Raw genomic sequence first — 19,182 nt, 5'->3', positions numbered from 1 at the left:
GGAGCAACTCGGGGATTAAGGACCATGCCCAAGGGCTCTTAGTGATTTTCTAGTCAGGCTGGGATTTGAACCAAGGATCCTCTGGTCTCAAACCCAACAGCGTAATCATTTGACCATCGCCTCCCCTATTTGTAATAAGTGTGTTTGCACACACACACATACATACATACATACATATATACAGTAGTGTTCAGAATAATAGTAGTGCTATTTGACTAAAAAATTAATCCAGGTTTTGAGTATATTTCTTATTGTTACATGGGAAACAAGGTACCAGTAGATTCAGTAGATTATCACAAATCCAACAAGACCAAGCATTCATGATATGCACACTCTTAAGGCTATGAAATTGGGCTATTAGTAAAAAAAAAAAAGAAAAAAAAAAAAAAAAAAAAAAGAAGTAGAAAAGGGGGTGTTCACAATAATAGTAGCATCTGCTGATGATGCTACAAACTCAAAACTATTATATTCAAACTGCTTTTTTAGCAATCCTGTGAATCACTAAACTAGTATTTAGTTGTATAACCACAGTTTTTCATGATTTCTTCACATCTGCGAGGCATTAATTTTGTTGGTTTGGAACCAAGATTTTGCTGGTTTACTAGTGTGCTTGGGGTCATTGTCTTGTTGAAACACCCATTTCAAGGGCATGTCCTCTTCAGCATAAGGCAACATGACCTCTTCAAGTATTCTGACATATCCAAACTGCTCCATGATACTTGGTATGTGATATATAGGCCCAACACCATAGTAGGAGAAACATGCCCATATCATGATGCTTGCACCACCATGCTTCACTGTCTTCACTGTGAACTGTGGCTTGAATTCAGAGTTTGTGGGTCGTCTCACAAACTGTCTGTGGCCCTTGGACCCAAAAAGAACAATTTTACTCTCATCAGTCCACAAAATATTCCTCCATTTCTCTTTAAGCCAGTTGATGTGTTCTTTGGTAAATTGTAACCTCTTCTGCACATGTCTTTTATTTAACAGAGGGACTTTGCGGGGGATGCTTGCAAATAAATTAGCCTCACACAGGCGTCTTCTAACTGTCACAGCACTTACAGGTAACTCCAGACTGTCTCTGATCATCCTGGAGCTGATCAATGGGTGAGCCATTGCCATTCTGGTTATTCTTCTATCCATTTTGATGGTTGTTTTCCGTTTTCTTCCACGCGTCTCTGGTTTTTTGTCCATTTTAAAGCATTGGAGATCATTGTAGATGAACAGCCTATAATTTTTTGCACCTGCGTAGAAGTTTTCCCCTCTCCAATCAACTTTTTAATCAAACTACTCTGTTCTTCTGAACAATGTCTTGAACGTCCCATTTTCCTCAGGCTTTCAAAGAGAAAAGCATGTTCAACAGGTGCTAGCTTCATCCTTAAATAGGGGACACCTGATTCACACCTGTTTGTTCCACAAAATTGACAAACTCACTGACTGAATGCCACACTACTATTATTGTGAACACCCCCTTTTCTACTTTTTTTTTTACTAATAGCCCAATTTCATAGCCTTAAGAGTGTGCATATCATGAATGCTTGGCCTTGTTGGATTTGTGAGAATCTGCTGAATCTACTGGTACCTTGTTTCCCATGTAACAATAAGAAATATACTCAAAACCTGGATTAATCTTTTTAGTCACATAGCACTACTATTATTCTGAACACTACTGTATGTATGTATATATATATATATATATATAAAATAAAAATCGTTCTTTGGATGTATGAATTGACCTGTGGGAATTAAAATGAGAATCGATTTAAAATCAGCAAAGCGATCTTTTCAACCTAGCAATAGAGGAGGTGTGAGGCCCCTGTAGTTGGCACGGACTCTTTTATATATATATCTGGAATCTGGTATTTGTAGAGAAATGAATGAAAACTCAAAGATAACAAAAATGAAGATATTGAAAGGTTAAAGGAGAAAGACCAACCCATAACTGATGCTTGGTAGTTTTTTTTTTTAATGTAATATTAGGTGGTTTTAACCTAATTATGTGCTTGCTAATGTGAATATGCTCCTTTCTTGAGTAATGGATGAGTATTAAACAAATTTCACTTCATCTCTCTCTTGCTGGCTCTCTCTCATTTCTATTTCCTGCATATACCTACATGACAGCACTGTGTTGTGTTGTGTAAATTCCATGGGATTTAAACAGAATGAATCTCCTGTGAACTTTCAGTTGGTAGTTTGTTCAGTTCTGTTCTTGCTGTGATATTTGCAAAATGATTTCTGGGTTAGAGTAAGGTGGAAAATTCATATATATATATATATATATATATATATATATATATATATATATATATATATATATATAGTTTGTGTGTGTGTTCAAGCTAACCTGTCGTTTAAGAGCATTAAAGCAGGGGGCTCAACTCTGGAGATTACTTGCACTACCTTTTCCAAATGGTCCTGCTCCACCCACTGCTTATTAACTAAACCATTTTCCCCCTCAAGTCTTCATCCTACTCACTACTTATGTGCAGCCTACAGTGAAACATGCACGTTGTCTAATACTAAATGTAGGAATGTTCCAATTAGAGCCTGGGCGATCTGTTGATTGATTGACGATATTGGCTGATAATGAGCAGTATTGTATCGGCATTATTATTGATGATACTGCAGAAAACACTTTCTGTTGGAAATAGTGTCATTGTGTAGTTTGTCCAGCAGGTCCTCCAATAGCATTGTTCACAATGTTGTCAAGCATAACTGGGACCCTGATCTCTCTTGGTTACATTAACTGCAAGAGACAGACAAAGCGACTAGCTGCCATTAATTTTCAGCCAGAGTGAGTGTTTTACAGTGACACAAGAGAAGTGGTCGCTATGCTGCAAGCTAGGCAGGGCCAATAAAAGAAGCCTGTCTTATATACATGCTGAGTGATGCAGCACGACAATTGCCAGTCTGAATGAAGGCAGCAAGGTCTATATTCGTTGGTTATTTTTATAATTATGAGTTGTAAAAAAAAAAAAAAAAATGTTTAAAGATTGTACACCCTAATGTTATTGTATTGGGTACTGGATTGGTGACCTCTGTGCTAGGATAATACCAAATATATATCTAAAGTACAGTAGGGGTCACCAACCCTGTTCCTGGAGAGCCCCATGCCCTGCAAGTTTCCCACGTCTACTTACTCAAGTCATAGCTGATTTTTTTTTTTTTTTTTTTAAAGTGGGGTCTTCCAGCTCGTGATTGGCTGAACACACCTCGTAGAGTTAATAGCCTGGGAGTGGAACAGGGAGAGTTAGAAAACATACACGACAGCGGCCCTCCAGGACCAGGGTTGCGCACAGCTGTTTTATATGAAACTGAATTAAAACATAGAAATCAGTTTTGTATACCAGAAGTTTAGTGAATGTTTCCAGCTTGGCTTTGTGACAGACTGGCATGCTGCCCTGTGACTGCTGGGATAGGCTCCAGCTGCCCCACGGTGACCCTCAGTTGGAATAAGTGTATAGAAAACGGGTGGATGGTTGAAGATGAGTGAATTTCCAACTTGGATGGTCCTCCAAACCAATTGGAAGCAGTAATAGAACTTAACGCTGGATTGCCACCCGCTTGGGAAAAGACCAGAAGAAGAATCAATTCCTGACGCTAGTTTTAGCTAGCTAGCTGTCAACAATCGCATCTCAGTACCCGTTTAGACAGCGAAGTGTATTTTTAAAGACGTTGTGTAAAATGTCTAACGTAAAACTGCTGAGAACGTTGTTGAAACATCGCGTAATTGCTCCAGATGAAAACATTCTAGAGCTGTTTGAAAGAACGATAGCGGAGTACGAAGAAGAAATTTCTCGTCTAAAAGAAGAAAACAAACGACTGAAAGGATGTGGTGCTGTTTTGAAGCCTGAAGACAAAGCAGGTTTGGCCTCTAAACCTTTTTTTGAACACATTTCGTGACCTATATCGTGTAAAAATGTGTCGCTTATGTAAACAGTGCTTGATTTTTAAGTGAGCGGTATGTGGTATTAATAAGAATAACTCGACCTGCCATCAGATATACACAAGGTTCAGGCCTCGTTTACGGGCCGCCTCCGAGGCCCAGTGAGGCCCGTGCACCCCAGGCAGTAGAGGTGGGCGATACCGGGAATTTTGGTATTGATTCGATACCAAGTAAATACAGGCCCAGTATCGCCCATACCGATACTTTTTCATATTTAAGCTTCATAGTTCCAAAGGATCCAAAAGACCTAGGATAGAATTTCGGCAAACACTGTACTTGACAACAAAATACTTTATTATCACAATCAACATTTTTGTTTAAAAAAAGTCACTCAACACAACTTAAAATCTCCTTAGGTAGGGGACTGACAAACCACAATACAAGGGTGCGCTGCTCCGTGTTGTGTGACACAGCACAGCGCTGCTCTTGCAGACAGAGTAGACTTTGATGAATCTGCGTGCGCAGCAGACAGTGCGCGCGGGACAGAATAAATGCTTGAGTCTTTTTACACGAGGATCGTTCAATATCAATGCCAGAGTTGGTATTGATATTAACAATATTAGGATCGATCCACCCACCTCTACCGTGCAGCTGGTGGGTCTGACCCGCAGAGTCATGTGGGCAACGTTGCTGTCACACCAAATTGATGAATGAGTTTATTTTGTAAAACCAATATATACACAAAGATGATTAATACGTATCAGTGATAGAAGGAATGACATAATGAATCATAAACGTTTATTTCCACTGTGGTGCTGATGAGGCTAAAAACAGGAGCTTGATTGAACAAGTACAAGACAAGTAAGACACTAGAATCTCATTAATTAATGTAAGTAATAAATGAATCTCTCTCTCTATATATATATATTACACTGGAATACCAATAAAATAAGTGCAAATTGTACAGAAAACAATAAGGTCTTAATAATTTAAAAAGCAACTGCATCCCTGTACATATATAAATGACAACAAATTTAGCACAGATTTGGGTTGGAAGATAAGCTATTCCTTTGGACTAAAAATCACATTAAAAATAAAAGAGTTGAGTCCTCTTGTCTTAGCTGACTGAATAAAAATGACTGTCTTTTAAAACTTGCCTTGTTGCAAATCGATTGCAACCATGTCGGAATACCATTCCAGGCTATGGTGCCAGTATGTGTGAAGGAAGTGTGTCCATATTCCATATTTTAACACCTTTTACGGAGATGCAGTGACTTTTCACAGTAGTTACAATCATTAAGCCATCAAATACTAATGTTTCTCTCAGGTGATAACAGGACTCCCTTATTTTTAACAGTTCCTGGACATGTTGAGGCAAGAGTTTATTGTTAACAGAGAGTAATATAACCAACCTCATGTCAAAAGTGATTGATGACCCTGTCAGCCAATCAGAATCGATGACGTCACTATGTCCCGCCCCTAAGCCCCTCCCCTAGTCCCGCCTCCAAGCCCCTCCCCCTATGACATCACAGCCAATCAGAGTCGACTACGTCACTAAGCCCCGCCCCTGTTATGACGTCACAGCCAATCAGAATGGATGATGTCACTATGTCCCGCCCCTAAGCCCCTCCCCAAGTCCCGCCTCCAAGCTCCGCCCCTTATGACGTCACAGCCAATCAGAATCGATTACGTCACTATGTCCTGCCCCTAAGCCCCTGCCCCCGGCTCCTCCCCTAGTCCCGCCCCCGGCTCCTCCCCTAGTCCCGCCCCTGGCTCCTCCCCTAGCGTGTGTGTGTGTGTGTGTGTGTGTGTGTGTGTGTGTGTGTGTGTGTGTGTGTGTGTGTGTGTGTGTGTGTCAGGCCGGATGGTCTTTTATAACATAGTAGAGAAGCGTTCGTCACGCTTGTTTGAAGGCTGAAAAAACAAACCTCCTTCTCACTCACGCCAAATGGTGTGTCTTTTAAGATATCAGCCGATCGATCATGGTGCGCGGGACACCCGCTGATCGGAGATGCCGCCCCGAGGTGATGAACCCGAAAAAATCAACAAACCTCCTTCTCACTCACACCAAATGGTGTGTCTTTTAAGATATCAGCCGATCGATCATGGTGCGCGGGACACCCGCTGATCGGAGATGCCGCCCCGAGGTGATGAAGGCGGAAAAAAACAAAGTTTCTTCTCCGTCACTCCCGGCATGGTGGCTGGGTGTCAGGCCAGATGGTATTTTTAGAGCAAAAGGTACCAGTAAGTGTTTTTCACAAAAACCTTGTTTGAAAAACAATTTACCCTTTTCAACAATATTATAGGAAAGAACACAGGCTGTATAAGGTTTAGAATATGTGTTTTATTACATTCATTAGTCACACACAGAGAAAAAAGCAATTGTTCATGTTTATTAAACACAGCATACGTGAAGGAAAACATTAAGAAAAAAGTATTTGGTCCACTTACATGAAGAAAAAAGCATATACGTTCATGTTTATTAAACACAGCATACGTGAAGGAAAACATTAAGAAAAAAGTATTTGGTCCACTTACATGAAGAAAAAAGCATATACGTTCATGTTTATTAAACACAGCATACGTTAAGAAAAAAGGTACTTGTTCCAGTTACCTGAAGAAAAAAGCATATGTTCATGGTTATTAAACACAAATTTGGTCCACTTACATGAAGAAAAAAGCATACGTCCATGTTTATTAAAGGGTAACCATCAGGCTGTCGCGGTAAATTAGCTGATAGATGATTATTATGTCTCCAGCTGCGTAAAATAAACTCAAGTCTGCTCAAAGCCACTTTTTTAAGGCAACAAGTTCGCATATTTTTTTTTGTAAAGTCAACTTATTATATTTTACACATTTTGGGATTCAAATCTTTAAATCAACACTTCACGGTAACGTTCACATGCCAGCAGCTTGGATGTTAAGTCCTAAATCTAAACATTTTCTTTGCTCACTTGTATTGCTGCAAGTTCCTGCTTTACCACCTCATTCTGACCAAGAAACATCTGAAGTGGGTCAAAAAATAAATGAATCCGTTCTTGAAAGCAGCTTTCTCCTGGTTAGTTTTTAATACACCCTGAAGACATCAAGATTCTCTGATCAGATTTCTTGGGAGACTTTCCAAAAGGGAGACATCTATTGTTTTAATATGAAAATCAGCCGTCAGCATTTTATGTCGTGTTCCCTGAAAATCACAGATAACTGAATGACGGAGAACTGAAGCAACAACTTTGAAGTTTCAAATAAAACAGGGTTCATCAGCATTTTCTGGTTTATCAGAATCTGAATCAGAACAGCTTTTAATGGCCAAGTATCCACAGAATACATGGAATTTGACTTTGGTTTGAGCCGCACTCTCTCTGTACACTGTAAATGCATGCAAACATACAAACGAATTAAGTTAACCAGACTCAGTTTTCAAGCTGTAGCTTCAAGAAAATTAAGTTGACCTGAATATGATGAATGAACAAAACTATTTTGAGAATTAAGCCGTCACTTGCTGGATGCTCACAGTAAATACATTACTGTAATTTAATTTTTTCAGTACAGCAAAATAAACAAGTTACTGTAATCTAGATTTTAAGTGTATTTGAGTACTACACACTCGCAATAATTAAGGTAATCAAATCTGCTTCAAGACAACATAAATTACTTTGTAAGGGAGCAAGTTTGCATTTTTTGATTATTTTCATTTTTAGTAAAGTCAACTTATTATTTTTTACAGTGTATGGCATGTAGAAATACCCTAAACAGCGAATAATCCGCAGTAAAAATTGTACGTGTTTTTAAAAACCGCTTGTAATTATGAACAAACTAGTTTAGCTAACAACTGCTACAGAAAGGTGAACATTTATTAAAATTAATCTGAAATACACGAGTTGACCAACATCACGAGGGTAAGAGTTCTAATGTTAAAACTCACTGTTGTTACTCCGCTGTTTTATGATTTGTAAAAGGCTGCACCAGGCACTTGAAAATTGCACATTTCCGACCAATTCTGTCAAAAACATTAACAGCCTGGGAGCCGACACACTGCTGTCAGTGTGACAAGAGGAAAGTGTGTCATGTAGAATCTGTGCATTTGTTCAGAGCGTATAATTATAAATCTCAAGTCGTTTTAACGTGGATAAAGATTTAAATGCGGTTGTTTTGCAGAAGTTCCACTGAAAACACACACAAGCTGTAATTTTTACAATTCACACGCCGTATCTTTGATAGAAACAGTCGGTGGTCATTTATTGAGAAATCTAACTGGTGGAGGGTTTTACGCTTTAAACGCTTATTTGGTTGTGAAAAGCTCCACAAAAACTTATACTTTTCGAGCTGATGCTGACTGTTTGCATAAATTTTTGGCTGAGTGGGGAAACGTCTGACATTATATAGCCAATATGGTTTTTTTTCTTACTTTACGGACCTTTAAAAACTTTAGTCATATTACTAAATCATTGTTTTTCTTTTTTTCTTACCTCATGAAGGCGACTCTCTCTCCGGCTCCCCGTGTCGTCTAATAACCCTCTGGGCTTAATTTGTCTTCTTCTTCTCGTTAAACCAGAATAAACTTTTTATGCATCGCAATTATTCTCTCTCAAAAACATTAATTAATACCAGTCCAAAATATCCTCGAACCTCCGGGCATCTTGCAGGAGCGACGGTCACGTCTCGCCACAAACTGAAAGAAAAGATGCGACTTATTAAATATTTAGCCTACACTTTAAAAAAACGTCATGATGTGATTTTTTTCTTCTTACCGTGTAACACGAGTCCGTCCCCGCGGCGCCCTGTTGACGGTTCGACAGACCTCCGTCGGTTATAACACACCAGCTCCGCGTTATTAACCTGTATTTTTTAATATAAATGAGATTTCAGAGGGTTTACTACATCTCTGTTGCTGTGTCTGGGGAAAAAAAACTTGATTAAACAGCGTTAAATAAACTCCTAACAGAATATCCACAAACTGTAACACAGACCATACTTATTAATGAAATATTTACACTTAAAAAAGTTATGAGCTGATTTTCTTACGTCATAAAGGAGAGTCTGTCCCTGGCGCGTCGTGTCGTCTAAATGATCCTCTGGGGTTAATTTGTCAGGCTGAATTCTTCTGCTCCATCAGAATAAACTTTTCTCACCGTGGGGCTCTATATCTAACAAAAAACATCATTTAAAAAATGTTTTTACCGCCGAGGATCTTTTTAAAAAAAAAAAAAAACAGAAGCATTTCTATCAAAGGATTACTTAAATCACTTGCCGTGAAAGACTTTCGCACTCTGAAGAAAAAGAAAACTTCATTCCGAGAGAATGAACGTCTGCTCCTGTCAGCGGTCAGCGGCTGGAATGAAGGAAAAACACTGCAACAGGAGGCGGGACAGGAAAACTGGTCCAGCCTCCGGATTTAGCCTGACACCTCGGACCGAGGGACACAGCAGGACCTTATAAAAATATTGCTTCAAACGGGATCTGTGACGCTGGCCCGGTTTGTCAAAAGAGGTGCGACCTTTTGCGCTAAACACCCCAAATACACACACACTTTTAAGACACAAATATCCCCAGCCCCGCGCGTGTAGTGGTCCCATACTGTGAACAAAAGTGGATGGATAGCAAAGTCATGACGGATAATACAGAAATAGTGGACCTTTTAATAGTTGCACTAAAAGAATAAAACGCTACTCACAGGAGAATTAGTTTTCCCAGCTTCAGCCTGTCTTATTGCAGACATGTCAGAAACCACATGAACAAAACATCTACATATCTTTAACACCAAAGAGATTTAAATATATCCGTACATACATATGTACATACTCATATTTTTTCCCATTTCTATGTTTCCTTTTTGTGAATATTTACAAATAAAATAAAGGTCACTGCGTGTATTAAATATATATCAGCGCCACCGGGGCGTCGTACCAAGATGTGCTGTCTTTATACACCGAAAATACTATCGCAAACGATGATCTGGTTTCTGATTTTGTGAAAAGATATCGTAATTGCCTTAAGAAAAGGGGCAATACCTCCTGTATCCAGCTGCAAGGACCTTCGCACACTTTTAAATGCTGTGACAGCTTGTGTTAACCTTTGATCCTAATTTTTTTTTTTTTTTAATGTTTTTTCACGTGAAAATGTAACCCCTGCCTTAGGACAACCTCCCGATCATACCTTTTAAAGTTTTATCGCGTTTGCACGCTTTAAAAAACATTGTTATTAAGTACAGAAAGAAGTGTTAATCTTTGATCCTAAATTTTTTTAATGTTTTTGTTTTCACCTGAAAATGAGTTGGATGTGTGAGAGCGGCCTTACGATCATACCTTTAAAGTTTTACCGCGTTTGGATAATTTAAAACGTCGTTATTAAGCGCAGAAAGAAGCGTTGACCTTTGACCTTGAATTTTTTATGCGCGTTTTTTGTGAAAAAATGCTTCTGGTGTGTTGAGAACGCTCTCCCGATCATACCTTTAAAGTTTTTTGGACGCATTTAAAAATTGTCACGGCTCGTGTTAATCTTTGATCCTAAAATTTTTTAATGTTTTTTTTTTTGCCTGAAAACGGACCGGATGTGTTGAGAGCGGCCTCCCGATCATACCTTTAAAGTTTTATCGCGTATGCACGCGTTTAAATATTGTCCCTCACATAAAACATGTTCAAGCTAAAATATCTAAAAATATTTCTAGTACCCTCAACAAAGCAAAAATATTTATTGAATTACAAAGCTCTACATATTTTATATCATTCACTTGTTTTGCCATATCTGAATTACTGCGTGGACGTTTGAGGCAACATTTACAAATCCTCACTTTGACCATTACCTTTATGATACCTTGTCAGTATTCATGACAGCCAATTAAGCAGTGTCTTTACTATAACCTTGATTAGCAATTTGAATGTGTATTCTTTATTCTATACAACATATAGCCTATTGAAATGATGTAGTTAACTAAGGTGCAGCAATACAAATTCTATGGAAAAGAAGAGACTTACATGATTAATTATAACATTTATTAAAATAAGGGCTTACTTTCATCAATCAGCAACTCCGTCACTACGTAAACGGAAAGTTCACCCCTTAAAAGTCAAAATTTAAACACTGCTGACAAGACGAGCGGGAGTAGAGCGTTCTTAGTCACCTATATGAAATTCCACTCAAGATCCATCAGGTTCTTGAGCAGTGTGGCTACCTGGGGATTCACCGTGGTCGACTTTTTTTTTAACAAGTCTACCCGTCCTTTTGGAAGTGGTCATGCCGCGGCAGGTCTTTGTCACCCTTTCAGGATTGATCCCAATGTATCACCTGAAAAAACGGTAGTCCGAGATCGGAGGTTGGACATAAAATCTCCAATATAGAGCACGGCTGGGTAATAAAATCAGAACTATGTTTAACCAGATACATTGATGAGATGGCTATTGGCGCATTCCAAACATATGGACATACAGGATTGTTGATAAACAGTCACTAGTAATTTGGACAGGATCTTCAGCATCTTCTTTGTCTTTCAGCCGTTCCCATTAGGGGTCGCCACAGCAGATCAATCGTTTCCTTCTCACCCTGTCCTCTGTCACACCAACCACCCGCATGTCCTCCCTCAGCACATCCATGAACCTCCTCTCTGCCCTCCCTCGTTTCCTCCTGCCCGGTGGCTCCATCCTCAGCATCCTTCTCCCTATGGGTCCCTCCTCTGCACGTCCAAACCATCACAATCTCGCCTCTCTGACTCTGTCTCCAAACCGTCCCACCTGAGCCGTCCCTCTGATATGTTCATTCCTAATCTTGTCACTCCAAAAGAGGGTTGTTGTTTATAGAAGAAGTGAACCTTCTATCGTTAATTTCATTTCAATTTATGTCATTACAGCACCACGAGAGAGTTGACCATACAATTTAATGTCAAAATGACTGCTGTGAATAGGTCAATTGGAGAAGAAGAGGCTTACTTTTGAATGAATTCAAGTGTGCTGGCAGCCTCCTCTTGGTACTGTAGTACACTGAAATTACAGCGTCACAGTTACACGCTCTGTCCCATCTGAAATATGAAATTGGAGTTATTTCAGAAAGCATCTTGAAAATATCTCTAATCGGGTTAACATTCATGCTTTGCTGGGATGACTATAACTTCTGCTCATCTGATGCGAATGCGCAAATTCACCAAATACCAAGCAGTGTTATTAGATCATGAGCGGGGTGAGGGTCTTCTCGATGTCAGCCTATGGAAGATGACTATAGGCTACAGAAAATATATACATGTTGTGAGAATATTATTCAATGCAATAAAAATTTAAGAAAGAAGAGGAACAAACTTACGTCTGCAAGAAGGACAAGCCCATCCGTGGGCTCTCTGAAATAGACCATCAGCAGCCGGACCACATGGAGTGTCACCTTAGCATCCTGCGAGAACCATCTGAACATCTTTGTCGGCAGTTTTGCTCGAAAGTATTCCACAATAGCTCTTCATATTCTTCCACGGTGAGTTCCAGGAGATGCAGCGCATGAAGGTTTGTGAGAAGCTCAAAACGAGAATAGGTGCCCCTCTTTTGGCTGAATTTTGACTTTTAAGGGGTGAACTTTCCGTTTATGTAGTGACGGAGTTGCTGATTGATGAAAGTAATCCCTTATTTTAATAAATGTTATAATTAATCATGTAAGTCTCTTCTTTTCCATAGAATTTGTATTGCTGCACCTTAGTTAACTACATCATTTCAATAGGCTATATGTTGTATAGAATAAAGAATACACATTAAAATTGCTAATCAAGGTTATAGTAAAGACACTGCTTAATTGGCTGTCATGAATACTGACAAGGTATCATAAAGGTAATGGTCAAAGTGAGGATTTGTAAATGTTGCCTCAAACGTCCACGCAGTAATTCAGATATGGCGAAACAAGTGAATGATATAAAATATGTAGAGCTTTGTAATTCAATAAATATTTTTGCTTTGTTGAGGGTACTAGAAATATTTTTAGATATTTTAGCTTGAACATGTTTTATGTGAGGGACAATATTTAAACGCGTGCATACGCGATAAAACTTTAAAGGTATGATCGGGAGGCCGCTCTCAACACATCCGGTCCGTTTTCAGGCAAAAAAAAAACATTAAAAAATTTTAGGATCAAAGATTAACACGAGCCGTGACAATTTTTAAACGCGTCCAAACGCGGTAAAACTTTAAAGGTATGATCGGGAGAGCGTTCTCAACACACCAGAAGCATTTTTTCACAAAAAACGTGCATAAAAAATTCAAGGTCAATGGTCAACGCTTCTTTCTGCACTTAATAACGACGTTTTAAATTATCCAAACGCGGTAAAACTTTAAAGGTATGATCGTAAGGCCGCTCTCACACATCCAACCCATTTTCAGGTGAAAACAAAAACATTAAAAAAATTTAGGATCAAAGATTAACACTTCTTTCTGTACTTAATAACAATGTTTTAAAGCGTGCAAACGCAATAAAACTTTAAAAGGTATGATCGGGAGGTTGTCCTAAGGCAGGGGTTACATTTTCACGTGAAAAAACATAAAAAAAAAAAAAAATTAGGATCAAAGGTTAACACAAGCTGTCACAGCATTTAAAAGTGTGCGAAGGTCCTTGTAGCTGGATACAGGAGGTATTGCCCCTTTTCTTAAGGCAATTACGATATCTTTTCACAAAATCAGAAACCAGATCATCGTTTGCGATAGTATTGTTGGGTATTTTCTCCTCCAAACATTCTTAAAACCTTTGATAAGACAAACAGAGTCAAGAACCACCAGTGAGACAGAAAGTCAAATTTTACGCGCGGAGTGCAGTCAGGCTATACACCAAAGCTACACTAAAGTCTGGCCTGCGCTTCGCTCTTTTTATTAGTGAATCCCTCATCACATAAACAAAAACTTGTCCTAAGGGTGGGGGGAATGACGCAAGACAAGTTTCTTCCCGTAACATAAACACACACGTCAATAAGTGCAGCTGTAAGCAAAACAGTTTCTTTCTTTTTCTCTTATCGTCGAAGGTCAGCACATCTTGTTCGCAGTTATCAGCTGTTCTGCATCTGCCTGGAACACTAAGCATCACATCACAATCAGAATAATACTAAGTACATCCAGCTTCTCATTCCCAGTTCAGATTGACCCCAGCATGCTAAAACAAGGTTGAATAACACATACATTCTCGGGGTTAGGTGCAAACAGCACAACACCGTTCTCATCAGAAAGAAGACAAAAGGTACAAATGTTTAACAGTGATAACATATATATATATAAAATCCTTAACATTTCCCACCTGTTTATCACCTGTTAAACATACAGTAGGCATCACCCAGCTTAGTTAGTTAGTTTATTAACTTAGTTTATTCTGTCCATGTTTTTATTAATTGAACACCACCAACAGATGGAAGATTCGAATCCAGCTGCTATTTGATCAACCAGTTTATACTCGTCAGGCACTCCTCTGGGGACTCCTGTTGCGTCAATATATGTTGGATTTCCTACTCCTTTCCAATCTCTTTTTACTCTATGTCTGGCTATGCCTTTCTGCCAATCCTCAGGAATAAGAGAGGCTGCATATGTCGTAACATCTTCAGGGGTCATGGGTAACAATAATGATATTAATGCACAATAACCTGACACATTTCGTGGCAGTCTGTCAAAGATTCTGTTATCACCACACCACCACCATACATCACTCCTACCGACTGGTATAAATGAACCGTTTTTCTGTATTATTCGACTACACCACTTGTCTTATTACTTTTTCAGCTAAAGCTTCATAGGCTAAGAGTGTGTTAACTCATCACGTCAACAGTTCAAGCTTGAACTGGAGTTATGAGCTTTTCAATATCATCATAATTCTCAGTACAGTCATTACAGTTTTCTCCACTAAGGTCTGACTGTTTCAATGCTTGATATTTTGGCATAGTTTGTTGGAAGGCCAGATTACACTGTACAAATGTATTTGACACCATTTTGCCAACCATTGTTTTGATATAAGGGATCACACAACACATGCAAAGTCCAATCAGAATTAGGACTATAATAACTGGTGTCACCATTTTCAATAGTAACTGCCAACATGGTCCTGAAGTCAACCAGGACCAGGGATTCCACCGGTTCACGGCTAGGGTGTCTTTATGCATTGCATCACGAAGTTTGTTCAGCTCTTCCAATGCGTCCTGCATATCCACTGAATGAATGGAGTCTGGGATGAAAGTACAGCATGTTGTGTTCAGCAGAACACAAACTCCTCCCTGTGAACCAGTAAGCAAGTCTAAAACCATGCGATTTTGCATCACCATGGTACGTAAAGCATCTATTTCAGTGTTTTGAGCTGCTACTATTTTTTTTTTTGTTCATGAACAGACCCAATCGATAATTCAGAGTTTCAATCATTAATGAATTTTTTTTCCACTCCTATCCAGGGGAACAATGAATGTGCTATTTTATCTCCTACAGACCACAATTTTTTGGTCCTTTAGTACATCCGAGCCCCACATGTGATTATGTGGTAACACATCTGGGTATATCAATCTCCTCCGTCTGGTGCTGCCATTCTTCTCTGTGGAGGTCCTACCACATATGTATGGTCAGTCACCTGGGTAGGTGCACACACACCACCCCAATTTGGTGGGAGACTCATGTACAGTCTGGAACCACAAAGCCAATAGATGTCATCATACACCGGAGTACCATTTACAGGTGGTAGCAAAAACTTACTAACATAAGCACATGATTCATCCGTTCCCCATGGACAGGAGCCTGTATAATTACATCCCCGTCCAATGTGATGAAGATAAGTACCATCCACATATTATGTTTTGGTTAGGCTTAAATTATTTGATAAAACATACGTTTGGGTACACAGACGTTTCTTAATTTTACCTACATTTTTATTCCCTGTCCCGTAAAAGCAAATTGGGAATGGCCGTTGTGATGACAATTTAACGTGATGATATTTTTGCGTTTCCCTTCAGTCTAGTCAATGGAGCAGCACTTGGGCACGCTTGTACGTCCTCTGTTGAAATCCCTATCATATAAGTGGTTGCACTGAGGCAAGTGGTGTTGCATCTTATCAGATTTGCTGAGAACTGCTGCCCCCGAAATACAGTTTGATTATGCATCCGTATGATAAGACATTCTGTCACCCTAGCAGGGTACGGTTTAGCCGTCAGAGCTGGGTGTGTTGAGGATATAGGTATTTGCGAACAAATTAGTAACGTAATTCCATAGCCAATAAATGAACATATCTGTACCACATATTAGTATGGTATATATGAGGGTGTCCATCTGTCTCATTCACATTATGAATAAACCTCTTCTGACGTTGCTTGCGTTGTTCTCTGGCTTGGTCCACAGTGAGCTGCAATTCTTGGGTCAACCACCAGGCCAGGAATCCGAGGAGCACGAAACACACTAAGATCACAACGCAACCGGCTGCCCTACCAACAGTCCGGCAGCGGCGGCGCTGAGCACGCCGCTCCGGGGTCTGCTGTAGTTCAGTCATGATTGCTAGGATACAGTGTTGTTAACCACCTCACCTAATAGTGCAAGGATCTCCCTGCTTCACTGGCATTGAGACAATCTATTGCTAATTAAATAGACTCCCTTTGTAGCCAGACTTCCCCTTACACTGTGGAGGCCGCCAACACACGCTGTATCTTACAGTGATGTATCCACGTTGATCTCTCCGCTATCTTTACTGCAGTTGGTGTTGTTAACAGCACTTGGTATAGACCTTCCCAACGAGGACTGGACTCTGATGAACACCCAGTCTCCTGGCTAGACTACTGGAAGGCCGTCCTGTGGAAGATCAAAATTATTCGGCAGTAAATGTGTTTAAGTTATCTCTTTCTGTGTTAATGTCTTTTTCATAAAATTTGCTAATGTTTGTTCCTCATCTGCTGTTTTAGTATCCATGTCAAAATTGGTAGACGATATGGTCGTCCATAAAGTATCTCAAATGGTGTTAACCCTGATGGTGTTGGTGTTATTCTCATATACAATTTTACTAGGTCCAACATTCAATCCAGGTTCGTTTTGTCTCTTCTATACATTTCCTTAATCTTATTTTTATTGTGCCCTTTGTCCTTTCCACTAATCCGGCACTGTGTGGATGATAAGCACAATGATTTTTGAGATTGACCTGTAGCGCTTCTCCTACGTATTGCACTATTGTATTAACAAAATGCGCTCCATTATCTGAATAGACTGTTTCTGGTATTCCAAATCATGGAATGATGTCTTTGCACAATGCCTTAGCCACTGTAAGTGCATCTGCATGTTTTGTAGGGAACAATTCTACCTATTTTGAGAAGGCATCAATTATGACTAAACAAAATTCCTTCCCTTCATGTTTACTCAGCTGTATATAATCCATATGAATCACTTGAAAGGGATATTGTGGTGTTGGAAATTTGCCTCTTTGGGGTCTCAAATTGCCTTGTGAGTTGTGTTTTGCACATGTCATGCATGCTCTACAATGCTGTTTTTGCATATGCATCGAACCCATAAAGACAAAAAATAGATTGCGATATCATATCCCCTGATGAGACATGCGTCACGCCATGGCTCATAATAGCTGCCCATTTAAACATATTTTTTGGCAATATGGGTTTCTTTTGTGGTCATATCCGGAGGGGTGTCGCCCTGTGGCTGATAATTCATGTCCTAAATATTTTACTTTATCCCTACACAACTGAACTTTGTTTTTACTCACTTTGTGGCCATTATCAAATAAGAAACATAATAATGCTACTGTGTCAGTTATGCAGTTTTCTCGTGTGTCAGAGGCAATCAAATGTCATCGACATACACTAATAGTTGGCTATCTGCCGGTGGAACGAAATTAGCTAAACATGCTGACATGACTTGAGAATAAATAGATGGGCTCTCTGCGTAACCCTGCGGTAATCTGGTAAATGTATATCGTTGTCCTTTAAAGGTAAAAGCAAACCAGAATTGACTATCTGGGTGTACTGGTATCTATTACAGAAAAACAACTAGAATTTAATCTCAATGAGCTTAACAGTGTGTGCGGATCTGGTACACATGGAGCTCTTTTTACCACAGCAGCATTTACTGCCTGCAGATCTTGAATCATTCTCCACCCCACTGAGGGCGGAGCCTTTTTTTTACAGGAAATATGGGTGTGTTACATGGTGAATCTGGACATGGCACTATTACTCCTGCTGTTAACAAATCCTCTATTACTGGCCTGATTCCTTCAATTGCATCAGGTTTCAATGGATACTGTCTTACACATGGTCTGTATTCTGTTTTTGGTCTTATAACTACAGGTTGTGCATTTTTTATCAGTCCTACGTCTGAAGGACCTGTTGTCCACAATCCTGATGGTACAGAAGAGAGAGATCATCCTCTTCAGGACTCAACTGAAACACTCAGGATTGTGAAGTGGACACATCAATGTGTGTTCCAGCTGTCAGCACCAATGAGACGTTAACTGGCACTTTATACAATTTAGTTGATGGACTGAACTCCGTTCCTGGTCCAACTCTGCTCCAATCAGTGGCTGACAAAGCTGTTATGACTGTCAGTCCCAATTCTTGCCATTCTGTCAAATATGGTTTACAAAGTGACACATGTAATGGCATACCTGTGAATCTCAATTTTAAAACATCTTCAGTGGCACCTGTTACTGTTATGACAGCTGTTGAGTTGCCATCATGAATCAAATCGGTCATTGTCAGCTTCACAGGTGAAATATTTTTCAATTTGTTTTCATACACTGGTGTTCCTGGCAATATGCCACTATGGACTCTAAATAATCTGCATCTAAACTCTATCCATGGTTCTCCTTCTTTCTGAGTTGTCCTGGTAATTTCAGTATAATTTATCTTTGGTCCTAACACACCTTTTGCACGTGTAATCATAGCTTCCACTCTTGTTTCTAAGACTAGATCATCATGTGTCAGTGGTACGCCTTGTTGGTCTGCAGGATTCCAGTCTCCGCGTACCTGACTCCATTTAGGGCCACATGCTTTCATCCACACCTGTTGGACTTCAGGTCCACTAAGGTGGTAAGAACTTCTAATGTTTTCTATATCCTGCATAAATCTCTCAATATCGACATGTGGCGATGGTATCATGTCGACTGCTGCTTTGATATCATCAGCATTCCATGTTCGATATACGAGCATGGTTGATCGATATCCTGCTGTTCCTGCACGAGGATTTGGTACTTCTATCATAGGATAGGCACCTCCCTGGTCACTGTGTTCCACCATGGGAGGGGCTGTAGGCACTTTCGCTTGACTGCGTGTTTGTGGTTTTTCTGGTTTTTCACTTTTTACCTTAGGTTTTACTGCCAAATCATACTGTGGT

General features: G+C 39.6%; 1 protein-coding gene across 1 annotated transcript in view; it reads left to right on the top strand.

Annotated features, from left to right (window-relative positions):
• Positions 1 to 3,620: 3,620 nt before the first annotated feature.
• The window catches only part of LOC117504526 (zinc finger protein 585A-like), a 56,204-nt gene continuing 40,642 nt past the window's right edge, over positions 3,621 to 19,182 (top strand). Inside the window, exon 1 of the mRNA XM_034163979.1 lies at positions 3,621 to 3,865. Coding sequence (XP_034019870.1) covers positions 3,685 to 3,865 — 181 coding nt within the window. The 5' untranslated portion in view covers positions 3,621 to 3,684. The remainder of the gene's footprint in view (positions 3,866 to 19,182) is intronic.

This window comes from Thalassophryne amazonica, chromosome 2, assembly GCF_902500255.1.
Source record: "Thalassophryne amazonica chromosome 2, fThaAma1.1, whole genome shotgun sequence".
NCBI classification, from domain to species: domain Eukaryota; kingdom Metazoa; phylum Chordata; class Actinopteri; order Batrachoidiformes; family Batrachoididae; genus Thalassophryne; species Thalassophryne amazonica.
The sequence above is the reverse complement of the archived record's forward strand: the minus strand, read 5'-3'. Positions and strand labels throughout refer to the sequence as shown.